This window comes from Magallana gigas, chromosome 3, assembly GCF_963853765.1.
Source record: "Magallana gigas chromosome 3, xbMagGiga1.1, whole genome shotgun sequence".
NCBI classification, from domain to species: domain Eukaryota; kingdom Metazoa; phylum Mollusca; class Bivalvia; order Ostreida; family Ostreidae; genus Magallana; species Magallana gigas.
This window is the reverse complement of record NC_088855.1, coordinates 52934431-52955739: the sequence shown is the minus strand read 5'-3', so window position 1 is coordinate 52955739 and position 21309 is coordinate 52934431. Positions and strand designations below refer to the sequence as shown.

General features: G+C 34.7%; 1 protein-coding gene across 5 annotated transcripts; it reads left to right on the top strand.

Annotated features, from left to right (window-relative positions):
• The first annotated feature begins 831 nt into the window (after positions 1-831).
• On the top strand, positions 832-12302 carry LOC105331825 (serine/threonine-protein phosphatase 4 regulatory subunit 1). 5 transcript variants are annotated; one of them, XM_066080305.1, is made up of 21 exons: positions 832-923; positions 1007-1051; positions 1976-2087; positions 2180-2286; positions 2380-2522; positions 2624-2684; positions 3957-4042; positions 6058-6162; positions 6254-6319; positions 6691-6849; positions 7246-7370; positions 7509-8485; positions 8612-8754; positions 8913-9098; positions 9208-9369; positions 9745-9845; positions 9933-10053; positions 10430-10542; positions 10638-10798; positions 11086-11240; positions 11331-12302. In XM_066080305.1, exons 1-21 carry the CDS (start codon positions 917-919, stop codon positions 11340-11342), a joined length of 3147 nt encoding a protein of 1048 aa, XP_065936377.1. In that variant the 5' UTR covers positions 832-916; the 3' UTR covers positions 11343-12302. The 5 variants fall into 5 exon arrangements, with proteins under 5 accessions (XP_065936377.1, XP_065936376.1, XP_065936378.1 ...); XM_066080304.1 differs by having other exon boundaries at positions 833-923; positions 11071-11240; XM_066080306.1 differs by having other exon boundaries at positions 834-923; positions 8663-8754; positions 11071-11240.
• Positions 12303-21309: the final 9007 nt, after the last annotated feature.

Sequence of the window (21309 nt, the reverse complement as noted above, 5' to 3'; positions counted from 1 at the left end):
ATTGTACATATCGTGTCCCTCATATGTATTATATATATTGATAGCCGTTTTGAGCAAAAAAATTATATTAAAACTTAAACAAGTGTGCTGAAAGAAATTCTTTTATTCATTTGTCCAGTACTTTCAGTTGAATTTTTTTCAGTTACCGAATGATGGTATATATTTTAATGAAAAATATAATTTAAATTTATAAGATGCATAAAACTGATTTCGGTATGTTTTTATGAAATTGCACGAAACGTCTTAACATGTCCAGATAACGCGTACGTCACTGCGTGCTTATTATAACGAACAAAATAACATTCACCATGTCCCATGAGCACTGTCCTTTGATCCGCCTATGCAAAAAATATACAGTACATTTGTGTTACAGCGACTTTTAAACATTTATAGTTTTTGTCCATTCAACTTTAATTTTCCCCAGCAAAAAATCTGTTATAAAAACTATATCAGACTTTCTGTGAAAGTTACAAATAAAACGAAAACAAAAACTTGCACCTATCAAGTTGCATAACAAAAGCACGTGGTCCTACTTTTTGTAGCGGACGCGCCCAACAATGGTTGCACCCTTTGCCCAATCACACCCAAGCTAAAATCTGCGACAAAGAACAAATATAAATTGGATTATCCGTTTATTGTTCTATCCAAGTATTAAGCATAACTACACTTAAATTATTTATAGCTGATAAGACAGTATAAAGCATAACCTAAATACTGATAGGAACTGTAATTTTTTTTCGTAAATATTGAATGTCCGACATTTTGGAGCTATCGGGCTGTTCCGTCATGTCGCTCGTTAAAAATCGTGGCCATTCGCATAACAAAATAAAAAAAAACCAACCAATTAAAAACACGCACTGGGTGGCTTTCGACCAATCATCTTCCTCGTTACAATCAGTTGGTAGTTTTTACCAATATGGCGGGTGAGTCCACCTCACATTATAATTATTTGCCCTGGAAGAGATACCATGCGTATAGTCTTAGTAACATTATCTTGTCATTTCAGATATTGAATTTTACTCTGACCCAGGCAATGATGGTCCTGATGACGGTAAGTTTAATCCAAACAACTCTGAGTTTTTGTATTTGTGATTATTTAGTGCTGCGGAGAAGAAAACGTCCCGAAGTCTGTGATTTGTATTCTTTCGCGCCGTTATTCGTAAATTATAATCAAGATAAACAAAGAACAACCGTTTCATGTTTCGTATTTTGTTTTTGTGAATGTTTTGAATGATGTATATGTATATTTGTTTACGTGTTTTCATGAAACACGTGCATGTGGGTTAAAATTCAAACATGACGCCGAATTTTCCCGAGAATTTGATGCCATGATGGTTAGGTCACATGACCTGGGCTTAGCTGACCTATTGAACTGTAATTATTCCCGCGCATAGGGGTTTGAATGGATGTGGTGGAACCGCCATTGCAGTTTTGGGGATAAAAGGGAATGACCAAAGCTTAAATAGTAATTATTCCATGTGATATTGATTTTCAGCTTGATATTATTAGTCATGAATGAGTAACGATTTTGTATCATTAGCATAAATGGTAAGTAGGTCATGTTTTCGCCTTTGTTTTTTTGGCTTTCCTGACACTTTGCTCTTGATGGCATGCGCGCCAATTTATATATTCGGAGATATTTCGTCTTGAAAGACTATTTGTTGCTGAAAGTTTAACATTCTTCTGGAGTATAAAGTTAGTTTTTGTTATTGTTTACTTTCGTGAGTCAACGTGACAGACAAAGGCTTTGTGTGGGAAACTAGCACAAAAAAATCGATCCGCGCACATGGGATTTGTTGTCATCAAGTTTTCAGTTCACTTGTTTATAATGGTATTCAAGTGGTTAGTAAGTCGTCAAATAAGATACATGCCAGGATGTGAATTGTTTGTTTTTTTGGCTTGCATTCAGATGTACTAAAATTTGTGGTATTTTATGGTTCACATTTTGAATGATTTTTGTTTAAATTTTAAATAGGTTATGGTCTTGACGATTCTTTGGACGGTGATGATGTTTATAACTCAGACTATAAACTTACTCCACTTCAGAAGCTTGAAAAATATATGCAGAGTGAAAATGTTTACACAAGGTCAGTGCAATGCCCAGAACTTAATTTTGTGAATCTTAAAACTTTGTATCTAGAGTGCAATCTTTATATTTTCTCAAATGTATCTTTATTAGGCAAATGGTGGCACGTGGACTTCTCGACACACTGCGGGCAGTGGAAGAGATGGAAGAAGATGTGTTTCCAGTCTTCAACGCCATGGTCAAACTTTCACAAGACTCAGGTCAGTAGAATAGTTGTTTTCTTTGTTAATTTTCTTTATTGCATTAGGATTAATATAACAGCATTTTGAGAATATATTTTTTTAATGTTTCAGACCCCATTGTTCGCTCTGAGTTGATGGAACAGGTTCCACATTTGGCTGTGTATTGTCAAGACAATTTAGATCTCTATGACAAAGCTATATCGTCTTACCTTTTGCCTATGGTTGTGAGATACTTAAATGACCAAAATAATCAGGTAAATTTGAAATGATGCTGATTTCAAGCAGTCATCACTGTAAGACTTTAAAAAGTGTGTCACTCATGTTCTCTGTAATGATAGAAGTTTTTATCTTTTAGGTTCGAAAAACAAGTCAGGCAGCACTGCTAGTTCTGATGGAACAGGAGCTCATTTGTAAAGGTAGGGAAATTTAATGAGAATTTGTTTTTGTGTCGCATTATTTATTTTTGATCTAATAGACTTGTAAAACATTTTGGTGAGTGCATATTAAATCTAGGGCTGTTTAAAAAATTTCAAGATCTTGGTGTAAGGAAACCTAATTGGAAAATCCATAGGAAATTCATTTGTTATCCGTGTCCAGAATTAATGTTAAAAGTTTTTGTTGGTTAGCTAGGAAAAGATTTTTTTTTTCTACTCCAAGATTTGAGTGAAAGTTATGTAGAAATTACAGTTAAACTTTAAACAATTGAATTTTATTTAAAATTCTAATATTAGAAAGTTTTTGAGACATGCCCTGTTCAGTGATTTTTCTACATTTTTCAAATGGGGCCTGGACCTTTACAATTGGGAAAAATCAACGACATTTTCACAATTTTGGGGAAAATTGATAATATTGTTTCTAAATCTTATTGATTGTAAAATACAAATATACGTCAAGAGATTTATAATCTTTTAATAAATTTGCTATAAAAATAACAAATTTGATATGTTCAGTGAGCCTATTTCTTCTTTTTTTGTGATAATATTTGACAAAAGCGAAAATCCCCTTATTACAAATGTATGAAAAAAAATTTTGTTAGTCCAAATACAAGCACAGGTAAAGATGATCAGATTTACCAGAGGGAAAACAGTCTCTCAAGACAATATCTTGACAGACACTTTGAATAGTTATACCTGTGCTTGTATTTGGAGTTATGAGATTTTCGTCAGACCAGTTGTATCCAATTTGCGAAGTCGCTTAATATAATATTTTGCATTATGCTACATGATTTCAGACAGATTAAATGAAAAACTTTGTCTTTTCCCCCCTGAACCATGTGTGTTGTCTTGGTCTTTTTATACGCATCATATAGCACCTGTATTTTCATTATTGATGGAAGAGTCTGAATGACGGAGATTCATTGCGTTCAATTGTAGATAAGTCGTACGAGAAATCTCAAGTCAATGAGAACAACAACGTAAATATTTTACTCATTTTTCATTGGGAAAAAAACCCAGATCAAATTGGGAAAAATCGGAAATTTTTGCTAGGGGAAAGGGTCGATATTCGGACCCAAATTGAGTGTAGAAAAATCACTGCTGTTGTGTTATTTGGTCATGAGAGGCCATCAATTTTATAATATTGCTACTTAATAAATTTTCTTAATTTTTTAGATACTGTTTGTAAATGTACTTTAAGTTTTTAACTTAGTATGAAAAACAAGATTCTTGATACATGTTTTAACTTTACAGAGGACATAGAAGAACAAGTTGTTGGAGTAATTTTGGACCTTGCCAGTCCAGATAGTTTAGATGACTACCGAACAGAGGCTGTGGCGGTAGGTACTTCTATCAGTTTGCCTTAAGTTAATATGATTTATTGACATATTAATGCTAGTGTATTGCAAATAGAACCTATGGAGGTAAATTTTTCTGGGGTAAAGTGCTTGACTTGTTGTGAAAGACATGGGTAGTGAGATGTTTTAAGGGTCACCTTGCTACTCTGTCTTTTGCATGAGGTCAGGAAATTCCATCAGATGATCAGTTTGTTACTTTTTGGCTTTAGCATGTGTTATATTTAGAGATGCTTAGTTTTTGATGGTAAAGCAGATGATGAGGCGGTCAATGTGGGATGTCGTAGTGCTATTGTATTATCACAGCCAGCATTGATGAGCCAGGTCAGATGCAAACTGCTTGACAGTATACTGGACCACCAGAGGCCTGCACACTTGTTATCCTGAGATGCAGAGTTCCTGTGCTGACTAAGTGGCTGTGATGTATCATTTACTTATATCACAGCCTGCTTGGATCAGTACAGTGTTCTGCTTGGTCAACAGAGCCTGTTTACAAGTACCGAACCAGTGCTCCTAAAGACAACAGTGAAAGACAGGTGATATATACTGAAACTTGAATGTAAAGTCACGTCCTGATATGGGATAAAAGATCATTGGAACAATTGGACAAACCATACCCTAGAGGGCTGTTGGGATGCAAGACTATTTCAATATTTTTGGAAGTTTGAAAAAGTGTAGCCATCAAAGTGACTGTGAAATGTTGAATTAAGTTCATATCACAGCCAGCTTTGATGAGCTTCATGTTTCTGTCTGACACCATTTCAGTCTTTGTTAGCAGGTATAATTAAAGTGTACCAACTGTTGCAACTGAGATATAATGAATCAAGAACTAAATGTAAGGAAACAAGCTATAATTGAACATTATCAGTGTGAGCATGTGCAGATGCATTAAATTTAATGACCAAGCCACACCAATGTTTTAACACTTCTGATGATTGATAGATAGCATTCAAGGATAAAAGAGGACATAATCTATAAGATGTGGGGCTCACAGAGTTGCTGTGAATTGTATAACCAACTCAGATCACAGCCAGCTTTGATGAGCTTCAAGTCTTGTTTATCACACCAAGAGACATCAGACAGAATTTGAATGGTCAGTAATGCAAATCATCAAAGTTGGTGTGATGTGTTAAATTTGCTCATATCACAGCTAGCTTTGATGAGCTTGCTTTGCTGGAAGGAAAAGATGTTATGCTATGTACAGAGAGTACCAAGATCAACAGGAATGGAGAAGAGACAAAGGGAAGTTGTTAAAGTCGTGGTGATAAAGAGACAAATGGAAGTTGTCAAAGTGGTGGTGATGTGTTGTCATGTTCGTATCACAGCCAGCTTTGATGAGCTTGAATTTTGTCGCTGTCGGCAGGGGGAGGGAAACAAAGTCTGATGATTGCTCAAGGCACAAGTACAGCTTTCACATTTGTTAGACTAACAATTTATGATTTTGCATGCTTCAATGCCGAGTTGCCTTGTATTGAAGTGGGTAATGTTTTAATAGCCTGTAGAACTATTCATCAAGAAAGATATAAATGGATTAAAAATTATAATTATCTTGACCAATGTAAAATGAAAAGTTACAGGAAAGTTGACACAAAAGCTGTGTTTCGAGTTCTTTGACTGTGAATTAAAGAATTGTTAATTTTACTGGTATATGAAGAACACAAATTTGCAATGTGCAACTCGGCTGAGTGCATTTAATGTGCATTTTATTTGTGATTTTTGCATGTTTGATTTTGAAACGAAGTAAGGTGCATGTCTTGATTATTGTCAATGAGTACTGATTGCATGGCTAGCATTGAAGTGGCAGTGATGTGCTGATGTACTGTCATATCACAGCCAGCTTTGATGACAGGCAAGTAATCTTCACAGCTAAATAGTCAACATTCTGAAGTAATTATTGGCAATCAGTAAATTACAACGTTTGTACCAAATGCTCATAAACATTATATTTAGCTTAGATGGACATGAAATTCATTTTCAAGAGTTCTCTTTCCTTTTCACAGCTCATGAGCAAAATGGCCCCTCTTCTTGGAAAAGATATGACTGAGCGCTTGTTCTTGCTTCGTTTTTGTGAGATGTGTACAGATCCTTTGTTTCATGTGAGAAAGGTAATAAAGCCTCTTCTTCTGTCAAAATTTGTGATATTTGTCTAAAATGCAATTAAAAATAGTTGAGATCTAATCAAAAGATTTATCATAGGTGTGTGCTGCAAACTTTGGTGATATGTGTAAAGTTGTAGGACAAGACAACACGGAACAGCATTTGGTAAGCTTTGAATCCACTCAAAAGTCTTGGAAATGCTTTTTGAAAACAATGTGTAAGGCCTAACAAAAAAAATAGTTTTGTTTCCGCTTTCATGCTGAAAAAAAGTAGGGTCAGTCGGTCAGAATTTTTTTTATTTTTTTTTCAAAATTTTTTTTTCCTTTAATATTGCAGTATCCATACAAGTCGGTTAGATACTGACACTGCTGAATGGTATAAAATGAGAAATACTTTCAATATCATTCTTGACTATTAAGCTGGTCTTAAGAAAACACAGGCTAGGGTTGGTCGGGAAAGCGGAAACAATTTTTTTTCTTAGGCCTAATGCTTTCATTTGAATATAAATAAAACTTTTAAATTTTTTGTTGGTCCAGTTGCCTAAATTCTACTACCTGTGTGAGGATGGGGTGTGGGGGGTGAGGAAAGCATGTGCTGAGTGTTTTATGGTGGTGTCATGTTCCTGCTCCCAGGATGTCCGGAAAGGAGAACTTGCCAATCTCTTTGTTAATCTGCTTTGTGATCTTTCTCGATGGGTAAGTCATCAGTTTACTGCCTCATTAAGTAGAAAGGAAAATTGGTTTTCTCATTTCTTTAATGTAATGAACTTGCAAGGAAATGTTGTAGGTCCATATTTTTTAAATGAAATGTTGGAATGTCAGAGACCTGTTAAAGCAAAGCCAGTGTGTCAAAATTTTCTCTCACTGTAACACAAATGTTGGCATGTAATTGGGAGTGCATGCCCTGCTGCACAGGTCTCTGATTGGCTTCAGTGATGCAATGAATTTTGGTAATAAAAGCCAAACCATAATAAAAGTTGCTGCATTTCCGTTTATTGTTGCCTATAAAGGATATGAAACTTCAATATACAGCAGTTAAATTTTGTCCATTTCATTCTTCTAAGTATATGTCCTCGGTGATTCTTTTATTAGGTACGTATGGCAGCTTTTCAACAGTTGGGACCATTCATATCAACTTTTGCAGATCCAGGGTTAACTGGACTGTATGTCAATGAGGAAGGCATTCTTAGTGTTCAAATGGAGCATATACAAAATATGTAAGTAGTTGGTGATTGTTCCAATAGTTATGTGTTACAATATGAATGCAATGCATCAGTGTACGCTAAGATAATACTTCATTTGCCGAGTACACGGAACAAGGAATTTAAGTAATCATTTGTATATGTCTACTTAAGTGAAAAGATTCGAGCTATTGGAGAAAAGTTGGAGCACGAGAGCAAACAAATCCAAGAAAGTGGACTAACAGAAGAAACTGATGAAGAGTCTAAAGAAGAATATCCCCCTGGAGGATCTGTGGAAACAAGTAATGTCTGTGATACAAACATGGACCTCAGTGAGACTGATAGAAACACTGAAATCATTGTTTCAACATGTGCAACAAACACAAAGTTTACATCAGAAGAAGAGTTGTCTCCAGAAGAAATTAGAGCTCAAGAGTATCTGGCGAAGAAAGCGGCTCAGGGTCAAAAGGATTCCAAGGAGGAGAGTTCAGAAACTACAACTACCATTTCCTCAGAAGATAAAGAGACGTCATCAGGGGATGGGAGAAAGGAGGAAGGGTCCACTCCCTCACAGTCAGCTGTGGCTGAAGGGGAGGAGGCCGACAGTGGGACAATGGAGAAAGTGGAGGATAGCTGTGATAAATGTAGTGCTAGTGAGGAGGCTGGCATTCTCAGACAAGGAGAGGAGAATGCAGAGAATATATGCACACCTCTCGAGCAAAGTACGGAAGATACCAAAGCCATTTGTGATTCTGTCGACCAGAACAAATCCAATAATAAAGAGGATAAAGAAGTGCATATACATTCTGATTTACCTATAGATGATTTCAATTCCTTTACCTTCTGGCGTGATCCTTTACCAGAAGTCAGTTTAGATTTAGAAGTTATGAGTGACAATCAAGATGTGGAACAGGGAGGAAGAGGCATGCGAAAGCCTACAGAAAATGAATGTGAAACAATCAACAGTAGCCTGTCATTGACCAATTCTATGAACACTCCAGTCAGTGCAACAAATCAGCTTTATGGAGAGTCAGGGGTTAGGATTCATACTGCAAGCATCAGCACTGTGTCCGAGGAATCGGTCAGCAATATCGGCAGTACTCATGTACTTGGTCAGAACCTGAATGAAGTCATGGATGGTGTGGTACATGGTATGTGCATCTTGCAGTTAGAGTTCAATTTATTATCTCAGAACAGTAGATATCTTCAACACTAATGGTTCAAGATCTGATAGCAGCAAAGCTTTAAACACAAACACAATGCAATATTTATTCCAGATTATGGCTTTATTGACAGTTTTTCTGAACTGTCTGTATTGCCTCTTGCAGATATGAGTGGATCGAGTTTGGGCTACATTGACAGTGATAGCTCCCCGGATATTGCTGAAACACTGGATGAAGCCACCCTTGCCCAGATGCAGGTAAAGAAAAAGAAAATTCTGTAGTGGTAACCTAAAAATTGTATTTTGTGAAAGAAATTTGAATGTTGCCTTTAGTAAGCAAAATTCCTTATTTTGATATTTGACATATATTTTATGATAGTTGTGGAATTTAGAATTTTAACTAAATTTTCGTCTAGGACATTGTTCCACAGAGTCTGTTAGAGAGTTACCTTGGTATGGTGGACCCTTCCCGGGCCCAGACTGTAGACACAGAGATCACAAAACACTGTGCCTACAATCTGCCGGCCGTAGCCTACACATTGGGCAGGAGCAACTGGAACTGCATTAAAGTTTTATATGAAAAACTAGCCTCTGATATGCAGGTAAATTTGGAATGCTTGTCAATTGATGAGAAATTTGTTGACATCAGATGACAAATAGTAACACATCTGGTTAAATTTTTATTGTTTTTTTTTTTAAATTTTTGTTTAGTGGAAAGTTCGAAGAACTCTTGCCTTTTCTATACACGAGATGGCCCTGATTCTAGGAGATGAGATAACACACAGAGATCTAGTTCCTGTTTTTGATGGATTTTTGAAGGATTTAGATGAAGTAAAAATAGGTGTTTTGAAACATTTGGCAGATTTCTTGAGGGTAAGAGATAATGTATTGAAGTACTTTTAAGACTAACATATTGTGTTCTGAGGCACCATTGAATACTGTTTGCCCTTTCCTGACCATCTTTTGTAATCAATGGACATATGTCTGAATAAAATGATTGAGTTTTTGGTATGTGTGAAATCTAGTTCAATTATAGTAGCTCTAGAAAAAAAAATTCATTTTTTCTTGAAACCAATTATGAAAAATTGAAACCTGGTTGTGAGAAATTGTGAGAGGACAGACAGTGCTTTAAATTAAAAACTTGAACCAGTTGTGGTAAACTTTAACACAGGAAATGTAGTTTTAATGTCACCATTTCCTTTTCTTGCCAGATTTTTATGTTAAAAAAGATGATTTTTAAAATTTCAGCTCTTAAAACCAGATGTCAGAAGGCAGTACTTGACCAAACTTTCAGGCTTTCTGAACACTGACAACACTAGAAACTGGAGATTTAGACTAGAACTTGCAGAGTAAGCTAATAGAAAGTTTTGCTTAACACGTTATTTTATGTACATTGTTAGTTCCTGAATGTTAAACTAGTAACTGACTGTTTACAGGCAGCTTATTATGACTTCGGAGTTGTTTTCCTCAGTGGAGATCAGTCAGCACCTGCTACCTATCTGTCTGTCTCTGATGGAGGACAAAGTGGCTGAAGTCCGACTTATTGCTTACAAGCTGGTCAGTATCTTTGATGTAGACTTGATGCTTACAAGCTGGTCAATAGTTTTGATGTAGAAACAAGTCAAATCATAATCGTAGTAATAATTTAGCTTATTTCCTCTTATTGACTTGGATAATTATTCTATATTAGTCATGTCAAAAAAATTTACATGGATTTAAATTTTTAATTTAAAGAAGGCTGATTTTTTTTTCAACAAACAAGCCGACCATTTGCCATTTTATATAAAGACTTGATAACAAACTGGGGTAAATTGTAGATTAATTTTCAATACTTTCCTTTGGCCATTCAGCAATTTGAACCCAAGTTGATTTAGCTTATGTGTCTGTTATGGACACACCTTTTCAAATTTGACTTGAATCTTTTTATTTTCAGATAAGTGCTATGATCAAGAGGCTAGCAGAAGAAGATGAAAAATTAACAGAAAATCTTTTGAATGAACTGGTGTCAAAGTTTGCCAAAAGCAACAAATGGGTGGGACGACAAATGTAAGTTAATCAAAAAGGAAAAATAGTAGGCGTACTGTGCTTGTGATTAGACTGTTCTACGAATAATTTAACATGGCTTATTATTTTTTTTACAGCTTCGTTCAAATGTGTCTTGCGGTGCTGGAAGATCAGTCACTTCCCTTAGATATGTTCTCCAAGCACCTTCTTCCCTGTTTGCTCAACATTAGCCATGACCCTGTTCCCAATGTTAGGCTAACCTTGTCCAGAGTAATGTCAGGACAAATTATTCCTAGAGGTGAGTTTGAAAGGACTGTAACATGAGTGAACAAGGGCAAACTAAATGATTGGTCCATTTCTTCATTGAATTGAGCAGGATAGGCTTGTGAAGATAAGTTGGCCATTAAAGGATTCACTAATGATTGACTTGACATCCAGTGTTTTACTACAAAAATGCTAATTTTAATTACTAGATTGTGATGATGTATGTAGAGACCTCAAACTTGAAAATATTTTTTTTATGAAAACTAAAATTAAAATGCCTGATTAAACAAATATTAAATTTTGCAGATGTTTTTACCTCAGAAAGCCATCCACAACAGAGAGAAATTTTGAGCACCTTGGAACGACTGAAGGCAGATGGTGACAGAGATGTCCGATATTTTGCCAATCCTGTACCAGAGCATACCATGCTTGTTGATTATGAAGACGATGCCATTGAAGATATAGATATAGAAACAGTGAGTTGGTCAAAGTAATGGAAATTTCCAAAATCTATTTTAGCACAATCAATGCCGCCTTGTAATGCATTTTCCTTTGTTATTTTGCAGCTGCCCGTGTAAGATGGGCCGGCCTGGTTGTTAAGTGTGCGACTCAGGGACCAACAGGTGATATGCAATGTCTTCTTGTATCCTCGATATTATGGAACCTGGTTCATCTCTCTGTGTCTGTGTGTGTGAGTGAGGACGGAAAGCGAGTATTGGATACAGACCCCAACACCAGCTACAACTTGTGATATCTATGATTATAATAACTGTCATCTTTTATGTACTCGAGTCAATAATTGTTATTTTATGAACCTTTTTAAATTTTATGTTGCCCTTATTTTATTCTAGTATGGCAATATGTTGTGCTAAAATGTTTAGTACCCCTGTTTTAAGCGAGAATGTTCCCTGTATGAAATTGGTCAAGTTATATGTATTGGGTGAAAAATTGAATGACTTATGTATATCTTTATTTATTTCTCTATTGTTATAAATTCAAAGTATTTTAATTCCCAGATTGAAGTAAAAAGCTGTTAATTAGGATCCATGGTAATACAAATTTTTTTTTCTTTTGTGCCAAATGCTGCAATAATTGGAAGCAAATCCATAGGATGGTTTCATTTCAAAGGAAGTAGTTTTGAGTGTGTGTAATTATTATTTATTTGCTGCTGAATTATTCAAAATTGATCTAAAATTCCCTGCTTGAAAACTGGAAAATCTTCTGAATTTTTGTTTAAACAGATTCATGGTTTATGATTGAGCTGAGTTTCAATGTAACTTCTTATAGTTTTAATGTCTACCAAACAATAATTTAGTGCCATAGCATTAAAATGCTGGATAAACAGGTTATTTAAATACCATGCTTAATGAAATCAGACCAGAATTTTCAAGACATGAATAATGTGTGTGCCCCGTGTTGTACGTGGGGGGTGAAATGAAGAAATATCAGACTGATATTTTTAAGAAGTTTTATATTGATGTCTATGATCTGTGATTTTGTTTATGAGATTATGCCATTAAAATTGTAATGAATGATAATGCAATGTCCTATTATTCAAGGGGGTTTTGTGTTATCAGTCTTTCCTCAAGCCTATGGGGGAGTTGCTTTTCTTCGGAGACGGTAAAAACTTAGTTTACTGCTTTCGTAGGTCCAAAAAATGTATATCGCAAGGACGACGGAGATACTAAAACTTAGTTGGTCATTGATCCGAGTGCTCTATGCGTCTAGCAGTCTAAAACACTCGAAACTTTGACAGATTTCAAATTCACTGTAATCGAGTGCTAAAAGTAGGCATGATTTGAAAACTTTACGAATTACTTTGGGTTACAGGCAGTTGAAACAGTCAATTAAATGATGCACCTTTAAGGTGCAGTAGTAAATGTAAAACTTAATGAGGTGATAAAATGCGGTCGGGTTGAACCGAATCCTTAGGTTTTGTAGGATTTGATCGCCTTTTCCTTAGGTGGTATGGGACATCAGTCGATATTAAGTACGTTATAATAAACATTCTTTCAGAGTTTTCCAATTTTATGATATTTAAACAAAAAGTACTTGTAGAAAATATTTAGAACGGTAAAAAATTAAAAATCCCCAGCAGGACTCGAACTCTTGTCTCTTATCCGTAGTGAACCCTCTAACTTGCTGCGCAACGCTGTTAGGTGACAATTTTTGGAAAGAATCTTTTTATAAGATTATTCTTGATTTTATTTTGGTAAATAATACGTCACAACCTATGAATTCATAAAATTTGGTTGCCATTAGCTACACGGATGGACGACCTGAGATCTACAAGGCCACCAATTGAAAAAATTGTGTATTTATTGTGCAAAAAAACGTGCGCTAGTTTTGGACGGATTAACCTTATTTATACGCAAATTCTTTGAAGGCAATTAGTACCATTAAATTAATGCAATTTACTACTGATATCATCTATTTACTTGCCTCAGACTTTTCCGGAACATACTACCGACCTCGGAAAATCAAGTATGTTAAAGGGACATGGTCACGATTTTGATCAAATTCTATTTTTATGTTTTTATTATTTACCATGCTTTAGAAATGCATTTCGAATGATCAAATAAAATTTGAGTCATTCGTAGAGTTATAAGCAAGATACAGGGCTCACAATTCTTTGTCATGTAAACAAGGCCCGTGTCCTGTTTTTGTTTACCTAGGTTCAATATACCTGTAAAAAAATCCTGTTCCAGCTAATTTGTCTATCTTTTTATATATTTTAAGCATAGATAAAAAGGTCCTAACGTTTAACACATTCGTTTTAGGTTTAAAACTGAAATTTTTACTTCAACGTTCAAAATGTAAACAAACGCTTTGTTTACATAGCGAAGAATTTCAAGCTTTGTAACTCGCTTATAACTCAACAAATGACACTCAAATTTCGGTTGACTATTTAAAATGCCTTTCTGTAGCATCTTGGATATTAAAGTCGGAAAAATAATTTTTGACCAAATTCGTGACCATGTCCCTTTAAAGGACAAGAGTGTACAAGGCCTGACAAATCCCCCGTACCCAGGATTTTGAAATGGCATTTGAACATAAAAAAAATCTTTACATTTGAAAGTGTGCATCAGTACCCAGGATTTTGAAATGGCATTTGAACATTAAAAAAATCTTTGCATTTGAAAATGTGCATCAGTACCCAGGATTTTGAAATGGCATTTGAACATTAAAAAAAATCTTTACATTTGAATATAAAAAAAATCTTTACATTTGAAAGTGTGCATCAGTACCCAGGATTTTGAAATGGCATTTGAACATTAAAAAAAAATCTTTACATTTGAAAGTTTGCATCAGTACATGTGCATGTATAATATAGAACTGCATTCTCTGAGAAATAAATAATATACATTATTGTTATACTTTCATGTTAAATACTGAAATCTGATTGGCTAAGACGCAGTTAATAATATTTACTATTACCCTCAGCGTTAGCAACGCACTTGGCAACGGGTAACATTAAAAAATGTTACATGCGCGAAAATTATGCGCGTACGGTTCGTTGTAGAATTCACGTTATTCCTATATAAAAGCAGTAAAATTTTCTTAAAATTTTTAAAAAAGACATTCAGTATAACAAAATAAATAGTGCCTGTTTGGGAGGATAACAGTTGAAATTGACACCCCTCGAAAACCATTGTCAACCTCCGCTTCGCGTCGGTTGACAATGGTTTTCTCGGGGTGTCAATTTCAACTGTTACCCTCCCAAACAGGCACTATTTATATAATACATGTACTTGGTACTTATATCCTTTGTTTTATTTGTTGCTTTCTAAACATTACAGCATGATCTCATATCTGTGCTAGCGCTATTTTTATCTGACATTGTGTGTTCAGAACATGAACATTACGTAATTGTTGTCATTATATAAATGGTATTAGATTTTTTTCATAATCCAATAAAAAAGCAAAAAAATGTTATAGTTGATAGCAAATGAATTAAAAATAAAACGCCGCTTATACGATTCGAATACCCTCTACATCGAGAGGGAGAGACGACGAGTCTCCGCCTATCACAGTGAGCTACGTTGACACATTAGAGTGCGGGTGAATAAATTTAACTGTTTGATAATAATTGATAAAGTAAAACATTTTTGATGAAAACTACGAATTTGGCCCATTATGGGTCTAGACTCCATTTTAATAAATCTGTAATAAAAATCAATATCAACTTATTCTTCAACTTAAAGTACTTTCAGGATGGAGTCGAGACCCATTTCTACCTAAATTTTGGAATTTAGAACAGTGTATGATCCAAGAATTCTGTATTAAACGCTGTGCAGCTTAGTTGGGAAACCTATACCTGTCGTGTCTAAAGAATGAAAGCACAATATTAACATCAATCGTGAAATTTATGCTAAAAACAATACATAGAAGCCAAAAATTAATATTCTAACTTAATTGAAATTCTTTAGTCTTCATTGCTTCGAGTGGGGGACTTTCGATATAAAGAACAGGGGCGTACAACGCATTGTACGCCCCTGTTCTTTATATCGAAAGTCGCCAGTTTTACATGTAAACAACCTGCACCACGTCACTTTAAGGGGCTGGTGATGGTGTTTAAAAGACTATCAGGGGGAAGTTAAAGCTGACATGAATTCATAAAAGCGTTTGGTCGCCATATTAGTTTCGATCGCTCCTCTACTGCCACTGGGGTGTGTGTGTGTGTGTGTGTATATATATATATATATATATATATATATATATATATATATATATATATATATATATATATATATATATATATATATATATATATATATATATATATATAAACCGGTTAGAAAGTTACGGTCGGTTGCTTTCCGATCGAGGCATTCACTTTGCACGGACTTCTAAATGCATAAACTACACATTATAGTAAAATGTTTGTTATAAAGAATAAAAGAAACAATAATAAAATACAAAATATTTTCATTCTATGAAAGAATTTTCAAGGTACAAGTATTCGTATTATTTTGTACAGATAGTGCTGCCTTATTCACATTCAAATCGAACACGTGTGTCGTCCATACAGAGTGCACAACGTCTGCATCTTTTTGAAAAGCCCGGCGGCACTACATCCAACCCAGTATCTAATGATAGTAAATCCAAGAAAATAACTCGACTCGTTTCCATCGGTTTCTACAGAAACGCTCCGTTTCTAAAATCCATGCGATCATTGACATTGTTCGATCTGCCACAGTGTGTGGTTGCGCATGTGCAATGTTATAACATAAACAGGAAAACGGTCTACAATTATCGAGGATTTTTGAAGTATATGTGCCTGGATTTCAGTCTGTCTTGTTTCATCGTTCATTGGATATTCCTGGCCAGTGCAGTGGTTGTCATATTATATTTGTTCAAAACGCGTTTCTCCATGTCTTTTAGTCCACGGTAACGTGTTCGGGTGTATGAAATACCTGAATGCGGTGAAGCATGAATAGCGCTTTCGGCCTGATATAGGGGTGTGTAGCGATGAGCGGAACAATAGAAATCGACAACTAATATGGCGGTAGTCGGAGATAGAAGGGAAATAATGCGTATTTATGAATGATGATTAATGAACAATTGTCAGCAAATAAGATGTCAAATAACCTATAGCCGTTTTAAAAATGCAGGGAAAAGTTACAAGAAACTAAGCTTGGATATTGATACGGCATTTTATAAACTGTGCATGCGTCATCTTGACGCCATGTTTTGGCCTTTGGGGTCAAAACATGTTTGTTATAAAATCGGGAAACAACTATACCTCTTCATCAAATGGAATGAAACTTCAATGTTTAAGTTGTGACCTTTTTGTCTTTGTTTTTTTTTAAACCCTTGTTTAATATGACGAAGAAGTTATTCACCATGCATGGACTACAGACGTGTTCGATGTGCACGCGAAGTATGGCAGCTCATTCTTAGCAAGATAATGCGGATACTTTGGCAATTCTTTCTAATATTATATCCTTTTTAAAGCGCTAAGCATAGCTCTGTGCTTTATTGTCGTTAGACTTCAACTTCCGATGCATAGAATAACCGCCCCCTATGAGCAGAAGTATACATCATTTAAACTGGTTAGGGAACCAGTTTCAGGGGTTTATGCACATAACTGCACGGTTTATTGTGAGTCTAATTTACGGGCTATTGTGAATTTAATGTACGGGGCTTACATACATCATTGCAGGGACTGTCATGCAGTGATGAGGAAATATAGTGCGTAGCTGAAATGTTATATACATAATGATATATCTGTTATATAAATACAGAAGCTGGGTTAGCGCTTTTCAGCACTATCATTACTTTGATTTATTTCTAAACTTAGGCGGAATCTTCTAGAATTAGGCGGAATCTTAGGACCTAAATGAGTTATAATTGAGTATCTCTTAAACCGTAACATAAAGCAAAGTGTGGGTTTTTTTTTGTTTCTTATTGATTACATGCATTAAAAAAAGACTATGCATTTTGGGCACATAAACATTAAATATTGCGCATGAAATTCCATGATTTACTTACCAAAAGATTGGTATTTGGCTGAGGATGATGATTTGAACAATTTTTTAACATTTACAGGACATGAGGATGCTTCTGAAAAATTTAAATGTTTTGATCAAAAAGGTTTTGAAAAAAGATATTTTGCATACGGTCCTAAGTGAAACTTGATGTCCTATTTTGGACCCACCCATTCCTTATATAATGATTTGAACAAACTTGAACACTACTTTATGATGGTTCCAAACAAGTTTCAAAGAAGATGAGGGGATAAGATAGCGCAAATGCCCATTCGGTTTAGTCTTGAAATACATTTTGGAATTTATTTTTTTTTCAATTAAATCTGTTCAAATATATTATAATACAAGTTTGCAAAAGCACAATTTCTAACTAAAGTCAGTTTTTAATATACATGTATCTACAAACGATAAGAAAAAAATATTGCCTTAAATTTTAGTGGTATCGAAACCACAACATAAAAAACCTAGTTATTTTCATTATTTATTAAAAACTAACTAGGGTTGAAGTTTTAAAAAAAATGAAAAAATAAAAACCCAAGTTATATAGTATTAGCTAAATTCTTGTGCTCTAACCACAAAGTAGGCTCTTTAAATAGCATGTGTAACTTTGGCCACAAATTACGGACTTGCATTATTTTTTCAAAACGTTCAATTGTTAGGATACAAAATGATATATTTAATGTATAGTGAGTCATCTCTCCACGTTTTTGTTGATTGAAATCGGTTTGTTTTCCATTAGACCTTATTCAGACTATGAGAATGGAGCGCAGACCTACTCTATAAAAGAAACTTTAAGGCATCGAATTAAGTTCTAAAAAAAAAAATACTATTTGGAGGTTTTGATACGCATTCGCCTGTTTGAGTCAATATATTCCAAGTATTAAACGTACTTAAAGGTTAAAAATCGATAATATGTTTTAAAATATATTTTGTTTTGAAAATATTTTTTTTTAATATCAGATTTATTGATATTTCAATTTTTCAGTATCTTATCCGTCCGTGTAAAGGCATTTTACACGCCTTATCCACATATCTTCTTTTGGGCTGATGAGGTTTGAGAAGATTTTTGTCTTAATTTGTTTAATTACTCATAATGCCCCACCTTACCTCGTGTTCATAATTTAAACAAAGTTGAGTCTGCACTACCCGAGGATGCTTCAATGCAGGTTTCAGCTTTTCTGGACCAATAATTTTGATTCTGAAAATAATGCGCATGCATAATAATTCTTAATCTCCCCTTGAAAAAGACGTGGCATTTCATTTTAGCAAACTTTTAGCAAAACCCTAGTTGTTCTTGAGAAGAAGTTTAAAGTTTATAGACAGACGAACAAACTGACGCAGAAAGAATGCCCGGGTGAGCTCAATGCAATGAACGAGTTGTTATTCGATCATTGAACAATTTTCTTTTATCGCGCAACCTGAGCAATAGATAGCATGGAGCTACAGGCTCCCTGTTCATCATCGGTTTAACTGAGAGCAGGGAGTGATCAGTCAAATGTAATCGATGCGTCTTGATTTTAATTAAGGAAAATGATATATCTTGATGCATATATACACGTACTGTGATTCTTTGTATTTCATTATAAAAGTCAATTTTAATTCAATTTTGTTCGTTGTTTGTTGATTTAAATAATTATTTGAAATATTGTTGATTATCATGTCGTTAAAAATCGTGTCTTTGAAAAATATTATTTTCGGACTATTTCGAGATCTATCGATAAAGTTTTAGAACCATTGAAGAGTTTGACCGTTCCATCTATGTAACATTCTGATTATGTAACTGTAATAACACTTGTTTTGAATTGTTGACAATTTTACTAACGTCACATCAATGATTTGAGGGAGACTCCAAATAAATGGTAACATTTTCCATGCGTATTTTGAAGGTTGCAATTATTGCACGAAATTATCAGAGTTTTTTTTTTTTTACAATGTTAGCTACCTTCATGTCCTCATGAACCACCAAAGGCCAAACAATAATTGTCACATTTTACCGATTGCTTACAGGGCAATAATAAATCAGCATTTACATGTACATTGATTTTGTAAATTGACGATTCGTGTGATTTCTATGCAAATATTAAATACTTTACTACAATTCCTCTTAGATTATACGGTCGTTTTATCATAGACTAGCAATTCAAATTATATTTTTTAAACAAAATAAAACTTCTATGTACAGATTATACATATTACAGACCCCCACCCCCCGAAAAAAAGAAGAAAACAAGAAGAATAGTAGGCCGTTCTTTGGCACTTGATCTTAGTTTGGTTTGTTATCAAATCGATCATGTGAAGTCCAACGACATTTTTAGACCTTTAGATTACACACTAACCAGGTCTAAAAATGTCGTTGGTCATGATCCTATATATATAAATGCCAAACATAGTACCCATGTGATTGATCTTTGAAAAATTTCAGTAGCCTAGGAAAATAAATATCCGTTGCAAAAATATATAACAATTTTTATTTCAGTTCTTCATTTTATGGGTTGGTCCTCGGTGCATTTTTTCCCCGAGAAAATTCATCAATTTCCTCCCAAAAATATAAAGCATCTTTATAATTGATTTGAAAAATTGACATATAGGCGGACTGTACCTAGCGCCTGAATGGTCCTAGTGTATTAGTATGTTTCCCCCAAAGCAACCGATAGTACAGGATTCCGGTCTACAGTCACACGGGGGCGCTGCTCCCCTCGACAGCAGGTGCGCGCTAATTTCCGTCACAGAAAACCTCTGACAATAGCTCACACTGAAAGCTATAGCTCATCTTTTAAATTTCGTTTGCTAAACGACCTTGGACATCTCATATATTGTTCTTACTTAATACAGTTTCCGAAGCATGAAACATTATAAAAATTCTTTCGTACTATTGCTTTTTTCTTAATTAATAAATGCACGTGTTCAATAAAAGTGAGTCAAAGTTGCTTTAGATCTACGTTGTATTGTTTGTTCAGGGTTGCCGAGGGCTGCAGGCAGTGCGTTACCTTCTACCGATCACTAATCGTTGCTCATGCTGGTGAATTGTTCCAAGTAGCCTTATGGGACGAATTTTCCTATTGCTTAATAAGTATATCTTATCTCACAATCATCTGCCTTTAAGGTACAGTTAATTTCCAAGAAGTCATGTGACGGACACAAAATACTCACCATGTCCTGGAGGCGTGGCAGAAACTCACTACACCAATTAAATCCGCCAATGCGAAACGTGTGTATATGGCATGCGCTTGTCATTGAAAATAAAATTGTTTCTCAATACACTAATTGGTTTAAGAATGCTATTATTCAAATCAAGAGATTAACTTTTATACAATCAGAGGATTTCCTATCGATTATTTAGCGTGAAGTTGCTTCCGCAGAGAAACAACGAAATCCGGGAAATGGGAGACTCGGAGAAATGCTGAGGGGTTATAGAAGAAATCCCGAGCGTGTCGCTTAATAAAAAACTAATTGGGCTTGGCTAAGAGAGAGGTGATGCACCAACTTATTTCATAAGGATTGTTCCAGTGGGCTCCATTTTAATACAGTTTCCAAAAAAAATTAGTAAGTGATTTTTTTTTCTTTTTATATTTTTTTATACTAATAAATACCAATTGTTATTATTTCAATTTTTAATATGTATAAATATATATCAGCCAAAAAGGTTGACAGCGTATAAATTTAATTCTTTTCCATACCAATTTTGAGGCAGACAAACTTAATCTTCAGTTTATAAGATTGTTAATATGGACTTCAGCGTTTAAAGAATTATCAAACGCTACTGCATGTAATAATAGAACTTAAGGTGGCTCTATACACCACTTTTTGATGACGCAGTACGCAAAAAAGTAAATCTGGAAACATGCATTTCCGGTACTGGCTGATTTAAACTGAGGTGAATTGTATGGGAACCGCTATTTTGACAAATGTGTTAAATGGATAGATTTAATTTGATAATTGGAAAATTCATTACTTACAAGTAATGTGGTATGTGACACCTTCACGTTGTGTGGTATTATTTATCGAAATAAACAATAAAATCAAGTATAAATTTTTAAAGAGTTTCTTTAGCATC

Bases quoted from the DNA above. Each gene is read 5' to 3' on its own strand.
- LOC105331825 (XM_066080304.1), top strand. The intron at 2,088-2,179 runs GTCAGTGCAATG...TATCTTTATTAG, and splicing joins AGTGAAAATGTTTACACAAG to GCAAATGGTGGCACGTGGAC. The intron at 9,370-9,744 runs GTAAGAGATAAT...TTAAAATTTCAG, and splicing joins ATTTGGCAGATTTCTTGAGG to CTCTTAAAACCAGATGTCAG.